The following is a 17,403-nucleotide window of genomic DNA, read 5'->3' on the forward strand; positions in this document are numbered from 1 at the left end:
TCGTCCTCTTTTTCTATGACCCTCCACCTTACCAAACATGAGATCCTTCTCCAGTGACTGGTCCTTCCTGACAATATGTCCAAAGTATGAGAGACGAAGTTTGGCCATCCTGGCCTCCAAGGAGCAGTCTGGCTGCACTTCTTCCAACACAGATCTGTTTGTTCTTTTGGCAGCCCATGGCACTTTCAATATTCCCCTCCAACACCATAACTCAAGTATTCAAAATTTAAGTAAAATGTGAAATAAGTAAAAGTTGTTTGGTTTGTTGGGGCAATAAGCACATTTCCAAGAGTTTGGCACTGGGAACACTCACCCATAAATGATACCTGCAATGGTGCACTTCTTAAATGTCATGATGTTGCAGGTGAGGGTCCCCGTTTTATCAGAAAACAAGTATTTCACCTAGGCAAAGGAAAAATGAACCTGATAAAGCCTGTGATTTTTGAGTGTATTTATAGAACAAAGACAACAAGATGAAGCTCTTTCTCTTCGTGTTGATGTTAGGGGCCGTTGAGGTGGTTTAGACGCATAAAGACCCTGCGCACAACAGAACGAAACATCACCTTGTCCTTCACCGTCCTCACTATTGCTGTCTGAGCCCCTTGCTGCTGCCACCGTGCCAATCCATCTCGTTGGGGGTCTTCCTCTTTTTCTCTGACCCTCCATTTTACCAAGCATGAAGTCCTCCTCCACGGGCAGGTCCCTCCTAACAACATGCCCAAAGTAGGTTCCATGAAGTCTTGCCGTCCTGGTATCTATGAAGCATTCTGATTGTACTTCTTCCAGCAAAGATTTGCTCATTCTTTTCTTTAAAAATTCAAAACATGTGAATTTTCAAAAACCAAGGAGCTAAGTCTGTAAGAATCAGATCATTAATATTTAGACTTTTTCCAAGGTTTATTCCCTCTTCTTCTGATTTTTTCTTTCTCTTTTCACACCAGAGGATAACCTATATGTTGGTATACAAATGAAGTCTAAGCCACCTCAGATGGCTGGGAGGTCAAGGTTATATTTCTGTCACAATAAATTTCATCAAAAGCAAGTCACACTGGTATAGCTCTGAAATGCTCTTAAGAACTGTCCTATAATTATAGCAAAAATTAATTTCTAAAATTCATTAAGAATGTCTATGTGCATTTATGATTACTTATATACATATATATTATATGTATGTATGTATGTATATACACTCTTAAGTTGATGTTAACTGCCATGGAGTCAGTTCTGACTCAGAGTGACCCTGTATAGGGTTTCCAAGGAGCGACTGGTGAGTTTGAACCACCAACCTTGCAGTCAAGTGCTTATCCTACTGAGCCACGCCAGGACTCCATATACTAAAGGGTTCAAAAAGTTGGTGGTAAATGTAATTAAACGACGACGAATTTATCCCCACATACTTCTGAAGTCCCCTCGTGTATCACATGAAGAGGAAACTCACCCTGAAGGTCATTTAAAACCTGGTCACAGCTGATTTCTAAAGGGAGCCTGGAGATTCTGTAGGTGACTACGAAGCAACATGGGGTCAAATCCTTCTCAGGATGGCTTTGTAGTGTTGGGGTGTGGGTGGTGTGCTGTGGAGTCGGTTCCGACCCATAGCGACCGTGTATAGGGTTTCTGGAGCTGTAAATCTACGGGAGTAGAAAGCCTCATCTATGGATCAGCAGGTGAGTTCAAACTGTTGAACTTGCAGTTAACAGCATGCCATGTGGCCCACTACATCACCGCAGCTTCTGGTAGTCTTGGGCAGGAAGGGAGATACACTGATTAATCTTAGGTTTTGTTCAGTCAAAACTAAATCCACTGCCATGGACTCAAACTCCAGCTCCTAGCCACTGTGTACTACAGAGAAGGGATTCCAAGGCCAGATGGTTCTCCTATGGAGTGGCTGGTGGATTTGAACCTCTGACCATTGGTTAACCTCTGCTCCACCAGTACTCCTGTTAACTCAAGTAACCCAAAGCAAAGAAACAAATATAAATAAAATAAAGTGGGGAAACATTCAGGTCTATAAGATATATTAAATTTGAACAGTCTGAATTTAGCCCAGTAAAAGGCAGATAGGAAGGTAAGCAAAAAACTACTGCTACAAAATCAGAGAAAACATTATTAAATAGATACATCAAAATGCAAAACTACTGTTTCTCGACATGCCCTCAGTCTAGCTCTATAGCTTTCTGAGGGCGCTGTTTCCCTCGCTCCAAGCCCAGAGCAGTCTGTGCTCTTGGATCGGCACCACATCCAAACAGCAGCTTTTGGCATCCCCGAGGACAGCAAATCACGTTCTTTTCAATGTTCGGTGAGCTCGGGGCAGGGGGTGGGGTGGGGGTGGGAGGCTGTCGGATGAGCTCACCCTGCTGCCCTTGAAGAATGAGCGAGTGTGTCAGTGTGTCGTTGTGGTGGAACAAAGAAAGGGCCTCAGTACAACTTCCCTGGTGTTTTTCTCACAGATGCAGTTTTCTATTGTCTTAAATGTCTGCCTAAGAAGTGCCCCTGTGCTTGTCCTGTGGCCTTTGAAGAAATCAACGAAGATGTCCCCTTTGGGACTCCAAACAATTGCAGTTGTCATTAGAGGGACTCCATCTGGGGGCTCCTCGTGTGGTGCTGTAGGATCAGCACTTCCCTGCTAGCCACACGGTTGGCAGTTCAAACCCATCAGCCGCTCTGTGGAAACCCTACGCAGGTCACTATGAGGCAGAATTGACAGGACGGCACTTTGAACAACAGCGTAACCTTCTGACCTGACCTCTCAGCCTTGGCTTGACCTGACCCAACATCTCTCCTCAGAAGGCAATTTTGACTGGACCACCTTTTTTAAGGCATCCTAGCTCTGAACTGCTAACCAAAAGGTCGACTTCTCAAACGCCTTACACAGAGTTGATTTGAGAGGGAACCGACTCAATGGCACTTAACAACAAGACTAGAGGAGTTCTGGTGTGGCGCTGTAGGATAAACATTGGACCGCTAAGCGCAAGGTCAGCACATCAAGCCCACCAGGCACTCCTGTAAAACCCTATACAGGGTCACTGTGAGTTGGAACAAACTCAAGAACACTTAACAACAAGACTAACACAAGTGCTTACTGAGAGTTTTGTCTGTAGCCATTCATCAGTCACAGAAACATGTTTAAACAGGTCTTGTTTGGCATAAACCCATGCGTGTGTCTATACTGTATACATACACAGACACACACACACACACACACATAAAATACACATTTGAGCAATCTGATAAAAAGTGAAAATCAATGATACAAGAGAGTCAGTGAAAACAAAAGGTAACAAGAAAAGCCAAAGAGATGTGAGGCAAGCAAATGCTTTAGGTCAGAGAGCAATACAAGTTAAAGAACACTGTTCAGTTCTGATGAAAGACAAAGTTTATGAGAACAGTACTGTAAGAATCCCTATGAGCCCCCGAAATGAGGACATTCACAAATCAAAGGGAACATGATAAAAATAAATAATACTTAGAGAACTCAGAACATTTTTTTCAGAACTGAACAGATACGAATAAAAAAAAGGACAAGACACTGGAAACTACAACACTTGATTTACCAGCTCTGGAGTCTTATTTTCACTTTCAGGTTTTCTTATTTAATAATTAATGCATTTGTGATCCATTGTTGTCTTCAGTACACAGCTTTGTCTGAATCCCCCACAGCGATCAATGAAAGAATAGGGTTAATAGGGTAATAGGTTATACGTGCACTGGTAGGGACACTTGTTGTTGTTGTTGTTGTTAAGTGCCATCGAGTCGGTTCCGACCCATAGCGACCCTGTACAGGGTTTCCGAGGGTGTAAATCTTTACGGGAGTAGAAAGCCTCATCTTTCTCCCGCAGAGCGGCTGGTAGTTTCGAACCGCTGACCTTAAGGTTCGCAGCCCGATTCATAACCACTACGCTACCAGAGCTCCTTTGGTAGGGACACTACGAGAAAGAAAATAGAACAAGGAATCAAAGGAGGAAAGATTAGCATGAAAGGAATACGGGCACTTAGGAAACCGAATCCCCTGCCATCGAGTCCCTTCCAACTCATAGCTACCCGAGAGGGCAAAGCAGAACCACTCCAAATAGTCAGGAGGTAAAACGAATACAAGTCTTCCCATCACACAAACAACATGACTTAACACTGCAATCGAAAGGTTTCCTTTCTCTAGAGGACTGGAGGAAAAGCAAAATCCATCTATCTGGTGTGGTACCATAGACTGGACTGCTAATCACAAGTCCAGCAGTTCAAACCCACCAGGCACTCCTTAGAAACCCTAGACAGGGTTGCTATGAGTTGGAACCAACTCGACGGCACTTCACAACAAGGAAACCCTACACAGGGTCGCTACGAATCAGGATCAATTCAACAGCAGTGGGTTTAATGCCATGTCCAAAGTTAGTCCGAGTATGTCCATCCCCGCTTCTAAGGAACATTCCGACTGCAATTCTTCTGTGATTTATTTGTTTGCTCTCCTGGTGGTGGTGGTGAAGTGCCATTGAGTCGGTTCTGACTCAGAGTGACTGTATACGGTTTCTAAGGCGCATCTGGTGAGTCTGAACCACCGACCTTGTTGTTCAAAGCACCCTTGTGGTCCAGTGCTTTACCCCACAGTGCCACCCAGGACTCTCCACCAACACCACACTTCAAATGCACCAAATCTCCTTCTGTCTTCATTTTTCATCGTCCAGCTCTCAGATGCATATAAGGTGAAGGGAAAGACCCTGGTTAGGGTCAGGCGCACCTTACTCATCAAATTGACATCTTTCTTTTTTATAAACTTTGAAGAAGTCTCTTGCTGCTGATTTTTCTCGGGACAATATGGTTTTTAATTTCGTGATTGCTGCTTCCATGGATGTTGATTGTTGATCCAAGTAGACTGAAATCATTGACAACTTCAATTGCTTCTTCATTTATCATGATGCTGACTGTTCGTCTTGAACATTTAAACTTCCCTGAGGAACCACGACTTGCTTAAGAGGCTGACAACAATTCAGAAACCTAAGAACACAGTCTGTGGGCAAGGCTGTCAGGAGCCGGACACACCACTCTCCGAAGGCCGCTGGGGGTAGAACTCAGCCCTGAATACCCTGTGCACATACCCTTTGATTCAGCCATGCCGGTGACCCTGAAAACACACCTCTGCTTCACAAGACCTCTTTAAAGTGTTGAAGAGCAAAGATGTCAGCTTGAGGACCAAGGTACGCCTGACCCAGGCCATAGTATTTTCAATAACCTCACATGCATGTGAAAGTTGGACAGTGAATAAGGAAGACTGTAGATGAACTGATGTGTTTGAGTTATGGTGTTGGAGGAGAATATTGAAAGTACCACGGACTGCCAGAAGAACCAACAGATCTGTGTTTGGAAGAAGTGCAGCCAGAGCGCTCCTTAGAAGCCAGGATGGCCAGACTTGATCTCTCGTACTTTGGACATGTTGTCAATAGGAACCAGTCCCTGGAGAAGGACATCATGCTTGGTAAAGTGGAGGGTCAATGACAAAGAGGAAGACCCCCAATAAGACGGATTGACACACTGGTAGACGTAATGGGCTCAAGTGCAGCATCGATTATAAGACTGGTGTAGGACCAAGCAGTGTTTCGTTCTGTTATGAATGGGGTTACTAAGAGTCGGTACTGACTCGATGGCACCTCACAACAACAATAATAATCAACAATGAGTCGGAACCTAACAACAAGAGCAGCGAAGAATGAAGTGTCTTATAAAACTTACCAAGAAGACAGTAAACAGCATCTAAATTGCCCTTAGCTGCTGTTTGGTCTCGACTCATGGAGACCCCGTGCACAGTGAAGTGAAACATTCCCGCCCCCACCGTACAGTTGTGACCTGTAGTGCTCCCACTGGCTGATCTGAGAAAACAGACTGGCAGGGCGTTCTTTCTAGTCTGTCTTAGTTTGGAAGCTCCGCTGAAACCCGTTCAACATCAGAGCCACACGCAAGCGTCTGCTGATAGTGGGATGGTGGCTGTGTGGGGGACACACTCGCCAGGAATCAAACTTGGATCTCCTGCGTGGAGGGAGAGAATTCTACTGCTCCTCCTCTGTGACCCCCCAAGATTTACACAGCAGGTTTTAATTCTCGCTTCTGATGTTATACTGAATCAGGGCACACAATGCAGGCAGCAGTACGAGGGTTCGTGCAAACAGCTGCTGTGTGAGAGGTCTGAGTTCACCCAGAGTGCTGCGGAAGAAAGGCCTGGTGATCTCCACTGAAGACCCTGCAGAGCCCAGTTCTGCTCTGATACACTCGGCATCACCATGAGTCGGCACCAATCCAAGGACACTGGTCTCTGGTTAAAGAAGCCGGGCATTGCTATTTCGCTCCAGAGCGTGTGCGCAGATGCTAAGGTTGGGCACCAGATTCTGGAGGCTTCCCTGTGAGACACTGGCCTCTGGGAGCAGAGGGGTTCCTATTGTCCCCCCTGGTTCTGGGAGAGCAATGAATGACGTACTGAGACGCTTTCTCTCCCGTCCTCCTCCGACTCTCTGCTCAAAATCCCATGACGCTGTGGTACCAATATTATGAACAAACACACCCTTCCACCTCCACCTGGCTCCACACGTGCACCTGTCGTCGATGGCCTGTGCCCGACTATGACACCTTAATTCACCGACACACCTCCTACCATCCTCCCTCAGAGCTCACGTCCTCAAAGCCTCATCCTGAAAGCGGCTCTCACCTGCCCCAGCTCTTCATTGAGGTTTGACGTTCTGGCCACAGCATAGAGATTGTTTCCTTTAAAGTGCATATCTTCGTCCTGCAAGAAACCAAAAGAGAGTCTAAGGCACAGAGCTCAAAGCTTCTTTGGGAAGTCCACGCCACGTCTCATCATCCGGGAAGACTTGGCTTCCGGCTCCCAACTCTGTCCCAGACACACTGTGTGACTCAGAGTAAGTGAATGAATGTCTCTGAGGCTCAGCTCGCACACCTGTGAAACAGGAGGAAGAGCCAGATCTCACAGCCTGTGCGTGGAAATTAGAAGAGAACGCACTCAACTACGCTTCCTCACACATCCCGGCCATTAAAACAGGAGCCCCTTGAAAGACCAACGATGGTCTTTCAAAGACATAAGCAAAGGATATGCTGTGCTTAATAAGTGCCATTAGTAATAACTTTATTCCAAAGAAAATGTTTTAAAATGCAGGCAGCCACTGAGTTCCACTCCCAAGTCTTATTTTTAAGTCAATGAGAAGTCAGAGAAGTTAGGTACAAACAATTAGGTAAATGTTTGCCTAGTATATAGTGTACTTCTCCATGCATAAGAAACATTAAGGAAACATTTCCAGACACACCAAAACATCTCTAACATGACAATACAGTAATAATAATAATATTTATGAAGAGTAATAATGAAGCTGCCAAACACCACAGAACACGGAGGAACCTGAAGGACATTACGCTGAACGTAGTCAGTCGTGAACGGACAGGTATTGTGTGAAACCACTACAGTAAACCGTCAAGAAAAGTTTTCATTCTGTAATAAACATTCTATGATGGTTACCAGGGGGGAGGAACGGAAACTTATTCATTGAGTAGAGTGTTGCTGTTGTTGTTAAGGACCCTTGAGTTGCTTCCAACTCATAGTGAGTCTGTATAGGGTTTCCAAGGAACAGTTGGTGGGTTTGAACTGCCGACCTTGCAGTTAGCAGTGTGTAGACTTGGGTGATGGGGGCAAGGCAGTTAAAAAGAAAAGGATGGAAAAAAAGAAAAAAATGAAATTGTTTTCTTAAAAATGATAATAATAACAATGTTTAGGCATACGCTGCAAAGCACTCACTGCCTGTTTGTCTTTGTGAACTGGCGATGTGCCTGGAACTTTGAAGACCCTCAGCTTTACAGGGGTTGGTTCTTAACGACGGGTTGCATGGAAGTCACATGTTTGCAACCCTCGGACTTGCATCCCCACATTCCAATTGAAACATTCTGTGCTAAGCTTGCTGGGTATTAACTACAATCAGTGCAAGGTTGGCACTTTCAAAGTCTTGTCTTGAATTTGAGTGATTCTGGCATAAATAACTAGGGGTCTCTCATCTTGCTGAGCATGTTGCCCGCAAGATGTCAGAGCCCCTGAGCAAGCCTACTGGAGCTTCCTCCTCTCCTGGGCTCGCTTTCTCCTGAAAGTGATCAGGAAACCACTGTCTCTTAGATCTTCCTTAGCAGCCAAAATGAAACCTGAAGAGACCGTGTCCTCAGAGAGAGCAGGAGAGGCCCAAGCGAGCATCAGCTTAACGCCAGCGCTTGGCTTCACTGTGGAGAGTGCCAGGGGTCAGTCAGGGGCACTGGCCCCGTCATAAAAACCAAACCAGTTGCATTAGACTCAATTCCAAGTCCTGGCGACCCTGAATTATTCCAATAAGGTTTCCAAGGTTGTCAACTTCAGAAGCAGATCACCATGGCTCTCTCCTGAGGATCTTTTGGGTGGGTTCGAACTGCCAACCTTTGGGTTGATAGTTGAGTGCTTCCCCATATGCAGAGCCTGGAGGCTCCTCTCAAACACGATAACTGGCACAGGACCAGGGGATGTTTCACGAATGAGAACCATTGGAACCAACTGACAACCATTGGCAACTGACAACATGTGACCCTGAAAAGGATTCACAGAAAGGAAACAAAAGCTGGAGCTTGAGAGAGAATGTTTGTAGCTGTTCGACTGTGATACTCACCCAGTTTATAAACAGGCCCTGGATATACTTCACAATTTCAAGAGTCACCAGCAGGCTGATGGGAATGAGGTTGTGATACAAGATGATGAACATCAGCAGGTCAAACCCAAAGTTGTTGTAGGTAAAATCTGTGGATGAAAATTAGAGGACTCACTCAGATCACAGCTTTTCATGCATTGTCTTGTTCCAAAGCTTGGGAATTTCACCATGAAAATGACTACCAGAAATAGGGCTGATGATGTTGTTGTTAGGAGCAGGGTAGGCAGATTTCAACTTAGAGTAACTCCATGTGACAGGGTTAGAACTGTGCCTACACAGGGCTTTGTAAACCAGCATGTTCACAGTGAGGATGGTGAGATCTCATCTCCCTTACTTTGGGCGTGTTCTCACGAGGGACCTGAGAAGGACATCATTCTTGCTGGAGCAGAATCCACTGCTGGTAAACCGATTTCAACTTGGCAAAACAGAGGAAACGCCTCAAAAAGAGGGACCGACAGAGCGGCTCCAACAATGGACTTGCCGCACAGCAACAGTGAGGAGAATGGAGCAAGACAAGGCAGGATTTCCCTCTGCCGCACTCTTCGCAGGAAAGGACTCTACACCACCAGGAACAACAGTCTTTATGGGAGCAGATCTCCAGGTCTTTCTCCTTCAGAGCAGCTGGGGGAGGGGGGAGGTTTGAACCACCAACCTTTCGGTTACCAGCTGAGCTCTTAACCATTGAGCCACTAAACCAGAAAGGAGCCACCCCACCGCCCTTGAGTTGGTTTCCATGCTTCAGCCCTAGAGGGCAGAGTAGAGGTACTCCCCAGGGTAAATCTTTATGAAAGCAGACACTCTCGTTCATCTCCTATAGAGGGGCTGGTGGGTTTGAACCACTGACCTTGTAGTTAGCAGACCAACGCTTAACACACTGTGCCACACACACAAACCATTGCCCTCAAGTCAATTTCAGCTCACAATGACTCTTTATAGGATTTCCAAGGCTGTACGCCTTTGCCATCCTGGTGTGGTGTTTTAGGAAAAGTACAGAAACTCATCCCAAGATCATGACTGGAGGCAGTTCAATCCATCACTGTTGAAGGCAGACTACAGAAGACGGGAAAGGACCATGACTGGGATGCATACATCATTGCGGATTTAAAAACAATCTTGCAGATTTGGTTCTGGACTACCATCCAAAAGGTCACTGGTTCAAATCCACCAGTTGCACCTTAGAAACTGTACACAGGATCGCTATGATTCTGAACCCACTCAACAGCACTTAACAACAACAACAACAACAAATCGTTATAGAGAATACAAGAAATGTCCTCTTCTGAATCCAGCTTCCGTTTCTGGAAGCTCCCTGTCGATGTACTGTGGCAGCCATTTTTAAATGATTTTCAGCAAAATTTCGCTTTCATATGATGTCAATGATATTGTTCCATGATTTACACATTCCTTTTTATCACCTCTCTTTGGAATGGGCACAAATATGAAATCACTGCCAATCAGTTGGCCAGGGAGCTGTCTTCCAAATTTCTTGGCATAGATGAGTGAGCGCCTCCAGGGCTGCATCAGTTTGTTGAAAGATTTCCATTGATAATCAATTCGTCAATTCCTGGAGCCTTGTTCTTCACTAATACCTTCGCTGCAGCTTGGACTTCTACCTGCAGTACCTCCGTACTTGATCAGATGCCACCTTTTGATGTGAAAACCGGATGCTACTGGAACCATATGTCAAAGTTTCCAGGAAAGAAGCGCTCAGGAATTTGTAAGGTACGTCCCAGCCATGTGGTAGAAGCAGCCCACCTGGCCCACTGTGGTGGCCTTAAAAACACCCTCAGTGATACTGAAGTGCATGGTGGGCACAACCCCACTCAAGCCAAGTCCCAAGGACACTCCTGCTCTGGTCTGCCGATGCCACTGTGACACAATGATGGCAGAAATGCCCAGGACACAGATGATGGAGAGGTAGATGAACCGCGGCTGTGGGGAGCAGTGGAAGGAGTCAAAGAGCCAGGGGACAAAGCGCCCCATGATCAGTAGAGTGATTCCTGAGTAGTCCAGTTTGGAAAAAGTCCGAGAGACTTTCTCTGAATGATAATAGGCCCCTGGTGTGGAAGAGCCAGAAGAAGCTGAGGCCAAGCTCTGCAACCAGAAAGCGCATCCCCCAAAACCACCTTCTCACTTAGACATATTTGGTCTAAGTATGGTCTCGATTCCCAAGAAGAGAAACAGCACAAAACCAAGCAGATGGGTCCAGATATTGCCAGTTTCTGTATGGATGCAAAAGATGCTCTTAAAGCAAGCTCAAAAGGAGGGCATGGGTGGTCTGTGGCCATGCAGCGGATAGTCATTTTTCCTTCAGCCAGCCAGGGAGAACATCATATGGGATGACTCTCCAACATCCCTCCCAGACCTTATATAAAAATTCCTCCATCTTCTTCATAGTGTGGTGGGCTTGCAAGGGAAGCGTCAGGACCCCCACCTCCTCCTCATCTTCCTGGGGCATTGGACATGTTTCCTCCTCTTCAGTTTGGGTTAGATTGGCGATTGCCCATTTGCCCTTCTCTTCTAGCAAGGGACCCAGTTCAGACAGTTCCACCATGTCGGTTTTCCTGTTGCTGGCAGGTGCCCTATTGCCCTATGCCACCATGGATCGTTTGTGGGAAGACATCTAGCTGGTGTCTCAATACCCAACAGCTTCAGTTTGGGGAAACATGGGGACCTCTCAGCCCTGGAGAAGTGAGGGCAGAGAGCTCCCTGTGGTGGTAAACAGGCCGCTCAGGTGGGCAGGTTCTGGTGGAGCTACGGTCCTGCTTGCTACATCCCACAGCTCTGGAGGCAGCCTGTGGCTGAGTGGACTGGGATCTTCAGCGCCCACCCCCTTTCATCATCTTTTGATGCTTTCTGCATCATTCAATATTTTGAGCACAGAATCCTTCAATATTGCAAGTCAAGGCTTGAAATTTTTCTTCAGTTCCCTCAGCTTGAGAAATGATGAGTGAGTTCTTCCCTTTTGGTTTTGTAACTCCAGGTCTTTGTACATATCATTACAATACCTGATTTTATCTTCTCGAACTGCCCTTTGAAATTCTCTGTTCAGCTCTTTTACTTCCTCATTTCTTCCTTTTGCTTTAGCATCTCTACACTGGAAAGCAAGTTTCAGAGTCTCATCTGACATTCCATTTAGGTTTTTCTTTCTTTCCTGTCTTTTTCATAACCTTTGCTTTCTTCCTGTGTGATGTTCTATAGGTCATTCCACAGCTCTTCTGGTCTTGGGTCACTGGTGTTTAATGCATCAAATCTATTCTTGAAATGGTCTCTAAAATTCAGGTGAGATATGTTCTAGGTCATTTTTTGTCTTTTGTGAACTTGTTCTAATTTTCTTCCGCTTCAGTCTGAACTTGCATATGAGCAACTGATGGTCTGTTCCACAATCTGCCCCTTGCCTTGTTTTGGCTGATGATACGGAACTTTTCCACCATCTCTTCCCACAGATGTAATCAATTAGGTTCCTGTGTATTCCATCTGGTGAACTCCATGTGCCTTTTATGATGTTTAAAAAAGGTATTTGTAATGAAGTATTGGTCTTGCAAATTTCTATCGTGAGCTCTCTAGTATGATTTCTATCAACAAGGCCATATTTTTCAGCTACTGATCCTTCCTGTTTGTTTCTCATCTTCACATTCTAATCACCAGTAATTACTAATACATCTTGATTATATGTTTCTGACAGAAGAAGTTGGCAGAATTCCTCAATATTATCATCAGTGGGTGAGCCTGCTGGTGTTTAAAATACCAGTGACATCGCTTCCAGCATCACAGCAACACACAAGCCACCAACAGAGTGGTCGCACATGAACATAGACCCAAAAATTCTCAACAAAATTATAGCCAATAGAATCCAATAGCATATCAAAGAAATCATACATAGTGGGGTTCATACCAAGTATCTTTGCATCCAACATTAGGAAAATGGTCAATGTAATCTACCATATATATTAATAAAAGGAAAAGAACCATGTGATCACATCAAGCAATGCAGAAAAGTCCTTTGAGAAAATCCAACACCCATTCTTGACAAAATGTTCAGTTAAATAGGAGTAGAGGGTAAGTTCCTCCACATAATTAAGGGCATGTTCACAAACCAATGGCCAGCTTTAATTTTTATGCAGACTGAGACAGTTCCTTGCAAACAGGAACCAGACAAGGATGCCTTTTATTACCACTTCTATTCAGTACTGAAATGGAAGTCAGAACCAGACCAAATAGGCAAGAAATGTAATTTATATATGGCATTCAAATTGGCATAGAAATAAAAGTATTACATTTGCATTCTAGATGATATGACCCAATACATAGAAAATCCTAGAGATTCAACTAGAAAGCTACTAAAACCAATAGTGGGTACAAGATCAACTTTCAAAAATCTGTTGGATTTCTTGACTTACTGGTCTCTCTTCATCCAGAGCAAACAAAAGGGAAAAAAAATCAAAGCTGAAAGGAAACAATTAATCAAAAAGACTAATGGACCATGTAAACCCAGCCTCCATCACCCTGAAACCAGAAGAACTACATGCTGCCCGACTACCTGCTCACTGCTCTGAAAGCGAATGCAGTCAGAGGTCCTGGATAAAGTGAGAAAATATGTAGGACAGAACTCATAGCTATAAAACTAGCAAGCTTACTGGTCTGACAGAGGCTGGTGGAACTTCTAAGACTGTGGCTTTGAACTGAACTCAACTTCATAGCTCAACTTTCAGTCAAATAGACAGGTGAACAATAGAAGGTACATACTCCTTACAACAATTAACCATACAAGAGCAAAAGGGCTAAGGCTCAGAGGCAGGAAAGGATAGGAAAGAAGGACGAATGGAAAACAGGGAAACACCGGGAGGAAGTGGACGAGAGCTGTCACATTATGGGGATTACAGGGAGACACAAAGTGAATAAGAATGAACTGCTGAGGACCGACTGTGAGGTTGGAAATGTAAAGGTAGACGTTTTGTAACAAAAGGAAGGGAGGGGCTGATTTTGCAGTCCAGGAACAGAGGACCCTAGGACCATCAAGGGAGAAGAGCAGAGTGTGGGACCCTACCAGAGAAGCAGTGACACCAGAGATGGAGGAAGAGACGATGCCATGGAGAGATGGAGCAGCTGGGGACTCTGAATTCAGGGAGGGAGAGGGGCTATGTGCTGATGGCCGGAGGACAGGCTTGCAGGGTGTGACCTTTAGTTGTTTAAATGGTGGTATATTCCTGAGTGTTTTGGTGTACTTTCAAAAAAAAAAAAAACAGAGGGAATGGAAGCAAATGCTGTTGAATGATGATGCATGGAGGGAATTGTAATCATTACAATGAAACGAAATACGATAGGATGAATGTAAAGCTGATGTTCTCCCATGTAAACTAACTCGATTCACAATAAAAACTTAAAAAATGAACCGTTGAATACAAAACCAATTCGCTCTGTAAACTTTCACCCAAATCACAATAAAAATTTAAATATAAAGAATCATATCATGTTATGAAGCTGGGATCAGATGTGTGTGCTAAGGGAAGTTCTTACTGTCCCCTGCAGGGTAGGAGTTGGCAAACATTTCCTGTATACGGCCAATAAGTTAAGTTTTAGACTTGGCAGACTATCTGGCAGTAGCTCAACTCTGCAATGACACAAAAGCAGCCATAATCCATTTGTAAATGAATGATTGTCATAAAATGTACATCAAAACAGGCAGTGTGCTGGGTTTGGCCTGCAGACGATGGTTTGTCAACCCAGTTGTAGGCAATAGGATATCACTGAAGCTATCATGCCATATTCTTTTTTTTTTTTTTTTTTTTAATGTTTTATTGTGAATTATGTGATAGTTTACATGGGAGAACATTAGTTTTACATTCATCCTATCGTATATTATTTCATTGCCATGGTTACAATCGTGCCATATTCTTAACGACATTACTTTTTATACGTACCCTTCTGAAAATTATGTGAAGAATGAATCTGAGTGGAACTTGATGGAGGGGTAGATCACCAGTTAGGAGCCTTAGTGGAGCAATGGTTAAGTGTTTGACTGTTACCCCAAAGGTTGGTGATTTGAACGCACTAGCCACTCTGAGAAAAAAGGCCCTGGCAATCTGCCTCTGTAAAGAGTTACAGCCTTGGAAAGCCTAGGGGGGCTGTTCCACTTGCCCTGGAGTCACTGTGAGGTGGAATTGACTCAAAGGTCCACAAAACTAAACCCACAAGGACACCCAAAGGAGAGTACACACAGAGAACATACAGAGGGTACAATCAGCAAGACTTTCTGATCAACTGGATGATGAAGTGGGTGTGGGAGGGAGTGGAGGAAGAAAGAAAAAGCAGTAAGGGAAAGCCGCTGTCTGTTTCTCATTTGGAGAATGAGGGGATGGCAGCACCTAGAATTTCCATGGAGAGGACTGAAGAAGAAATGAGTGGAAGAGGAAGAGAGGAATTTCCTTTTGCACAAGCTGAGATGAGAAGCATCTAGAAAGCAATGTTCCAGCAGAAATGGGTTAACAGTTCAGAAGCGAGACCTGGGCTGGAGGCCAAGGGGCCGAAGACAGCAACTGACAGGATTACTGAAGCAGTTGTGTGCTCTCAGGGTAAATATCTGGGGTAGAAACAACTTCCCCTAGAGACACAGCTGAAGAATCTCTTGCAATGGGGAAAAAAGTGTATACATACATATATATGTAAAATCGTTCACTAAATTTCAAGGAATTGTGGACTCATAGAGAGAAATTTCTGGTAAAGCCCAAGCCATGACAAATACCATCATGGAAAAGGTAGACCAGGTTTTCCAGGGACTGACTAGAGAAGAGATGGTTAAAGAACTCCTAGAAGGGAGCAGAGAGGCCCAATTAGATGATGACTTTAAAAACGACCACTGGGTTTGTCAAGTAGGAATTCAACTATAACCATGAGTACCTGCTTCAGTCAACTGACTAAAGTGGAGGACGGAGTAAAAGGGGCCCAAGAGAAATGAGGAGGTCAGGGTTCAGAAGCAGAGTGGCTGAGTATATCTTCCAAGTGACCTGGTCAAAAAGGGAAGGGTCCGCCCTCCAAGACCGAAACTCAAAGGGAACACACGAGCAGGCATATAAGCTTGCTGGTGACCGTGCTGGTCTACTGGTGAGTGGAAGAGGAGGAAAGGCAGCAATGAAGAAATGGGCTGAGTTCAATCCCATTCTGTACTCCCGTTGACATGGAGATGAGGGAGCGAAGAGGAAGGGCTGGTTGGTCCAAAGTGCAATGAGACCTGAGGACACCTAAGCCCATGAACAAGGACATAGCCACAGAGGGCTGCAGCTGAGAGTGAAGCATCCAGCTGATATGAAGGAAGCAGAGATGCACAAGAACACCCAAACTTGCAGATAGTACCCATTCGACCTAGCTTCAATGGCTTGATGATCAGAACTCAACTAGAGAAAGATAAAATAATATATATATGATAAAGGAAACAAGTGTAAATTGCTACAATTTGATGAACTTGACCTATACTGATGGATGTAGTAGCTCAAAATACCAACTGAGAGGGAAGGAGTCTTCACATCAAGTATCAATTCTATCCCCTCTATACACAGGATTGATAGGGATGGGCAACCTAGACATTGGCTACCTACAATGGAGGGGATGGGAGCTATAAAGGCACAAAGTGACTGGCTTACAAGTTTTCAAGATGGAGTTTAGTTTCACAGTGTGCGGGAGAGGTAGAATCTCCACTGAATAGTTTTCATCTTGCCTAGACAGGTCTGGTGAAAGGAGATTAGGATAAGATTCTTATGATTCAATAGTGAGTAATTGTTATCATGACTAATTGCCACTCTCACAACTGTAAAGGTAGAAGTTTTATAACAAAAAGGAAAGGAGGACGAATGGAAAACAGGGAAACACCGGGAGGAAGTGGACGAGAGCTGTCACATTGTGGGGATTACAGGGAGACACAAAGTGAGTAAGAATGAACTGTTGAGGACCAACTGTGAGGTTGGAAATGTAAAGGTAGACGTTTTGTAACAAAAGGAAGGGAGGGGTTGATTTTTCAGTCCAGGAACAGAGGACCCTAGGACCATCAAGGGAGAAGAGCATGAGTGGAATGTGGGACCTTATTCAGAGAAGCAGTGAAACAAGAGATGGCGGCAGAGATGAGAACATGGAGAGAGGGAGCAGCTAAGGACTCTAGACTCATGGAAAGAGAAAGGCTGTGTGCTGGTGGTCAGGAGGCAGGCTTCCAGAATGTGCCCTTTGGTTGTTTAAATGATTATATATTCCTGAGTGTTTTTGTGTACATACCAAAAAACAGAGGTAATAGGGGCAAAAATACTGTTTAATGAGGATGCACGGAGGGGATTGTAATCATTGCAATGAAACGAAATACGATAGGATAAGTGTAAAACCAATGCTCTCCCATGTAAACTATCACTCAATTCATAATAAAAACTTAAAATTAAAAAAAAAGGGGGGGAAGGAAAGAGATTGAAGGTCCTTGGAAGGGACACAGAGCCCTGGTGGTGCAGTGGTTAAGCACTCTGCTGATTGGTGGTTTGAACCTACCAGCCACTCTGTAGGAGAAAGATGAGACTCTGATTCTATAAAAATGACAGCTTCACAACTTGCACATTGGCTACCCAAAATTGGGGGCGGGGGAGCGACAAAGGCAAGAAGTGACTGGCTTACAAGCTTTCAAGAGAGAGCCTATGATGCCTGAGATGGAGGCAGAGAAGATGACATG

General features: G+C 44.6%; 1 protein-coding gene and 1 pseudogene across 1 annotated transcript in view; both read right to left on the reverse strand.

Annotated features, from left to right (window-relative positions):
* Window positions 1-17,403, reverse strand: part of LOC102818051 (probable phospholipid-transporting ATPase IB-like) — a 208,832-nt gene that overhangs the window by 148,547 nt on the left and 42,882 nt on the right. Inside the window, exons 11-13 of the mRNA XM_006832037.1 lie at window positions 8,667-8,794; window positions 6,683-6,760; window positions 314-402 (exon numbers count right to left, since the gene is read on the reverse strand). Of these exons, the coding sequence (XP_006832100.1) occupies window positions 314-402; window positions 6,683-6,760; window positions 8,667-8,794 (295 nt within the window). The remainder of the gene's footprint in view (window positions 1-313; window positions 403-6,682; window positions 6,761-8,666; window positions 8,795-17,403) is intronic.
* On the reverse strand, window positions 10,340-11,328 carry LOC102811935 (annotated as a pseudogene).

This window comes from Chrysochloris asiatica, unplaced genomic scaffold (assembly GCF_000296735.1).
Source record: "Chrysochloris asiatica unplaced genomic scaffold, ChrAsi1.0 scaffold00005, whole genome shotgun sequence".
Classification (NCBI taxonomy): Eukaryota; Metazoa; Chordata; class Mammalia; order Afrosoricida; family Chrysochloridae; genus Chrysochloris; species Chrysochloris asiatica.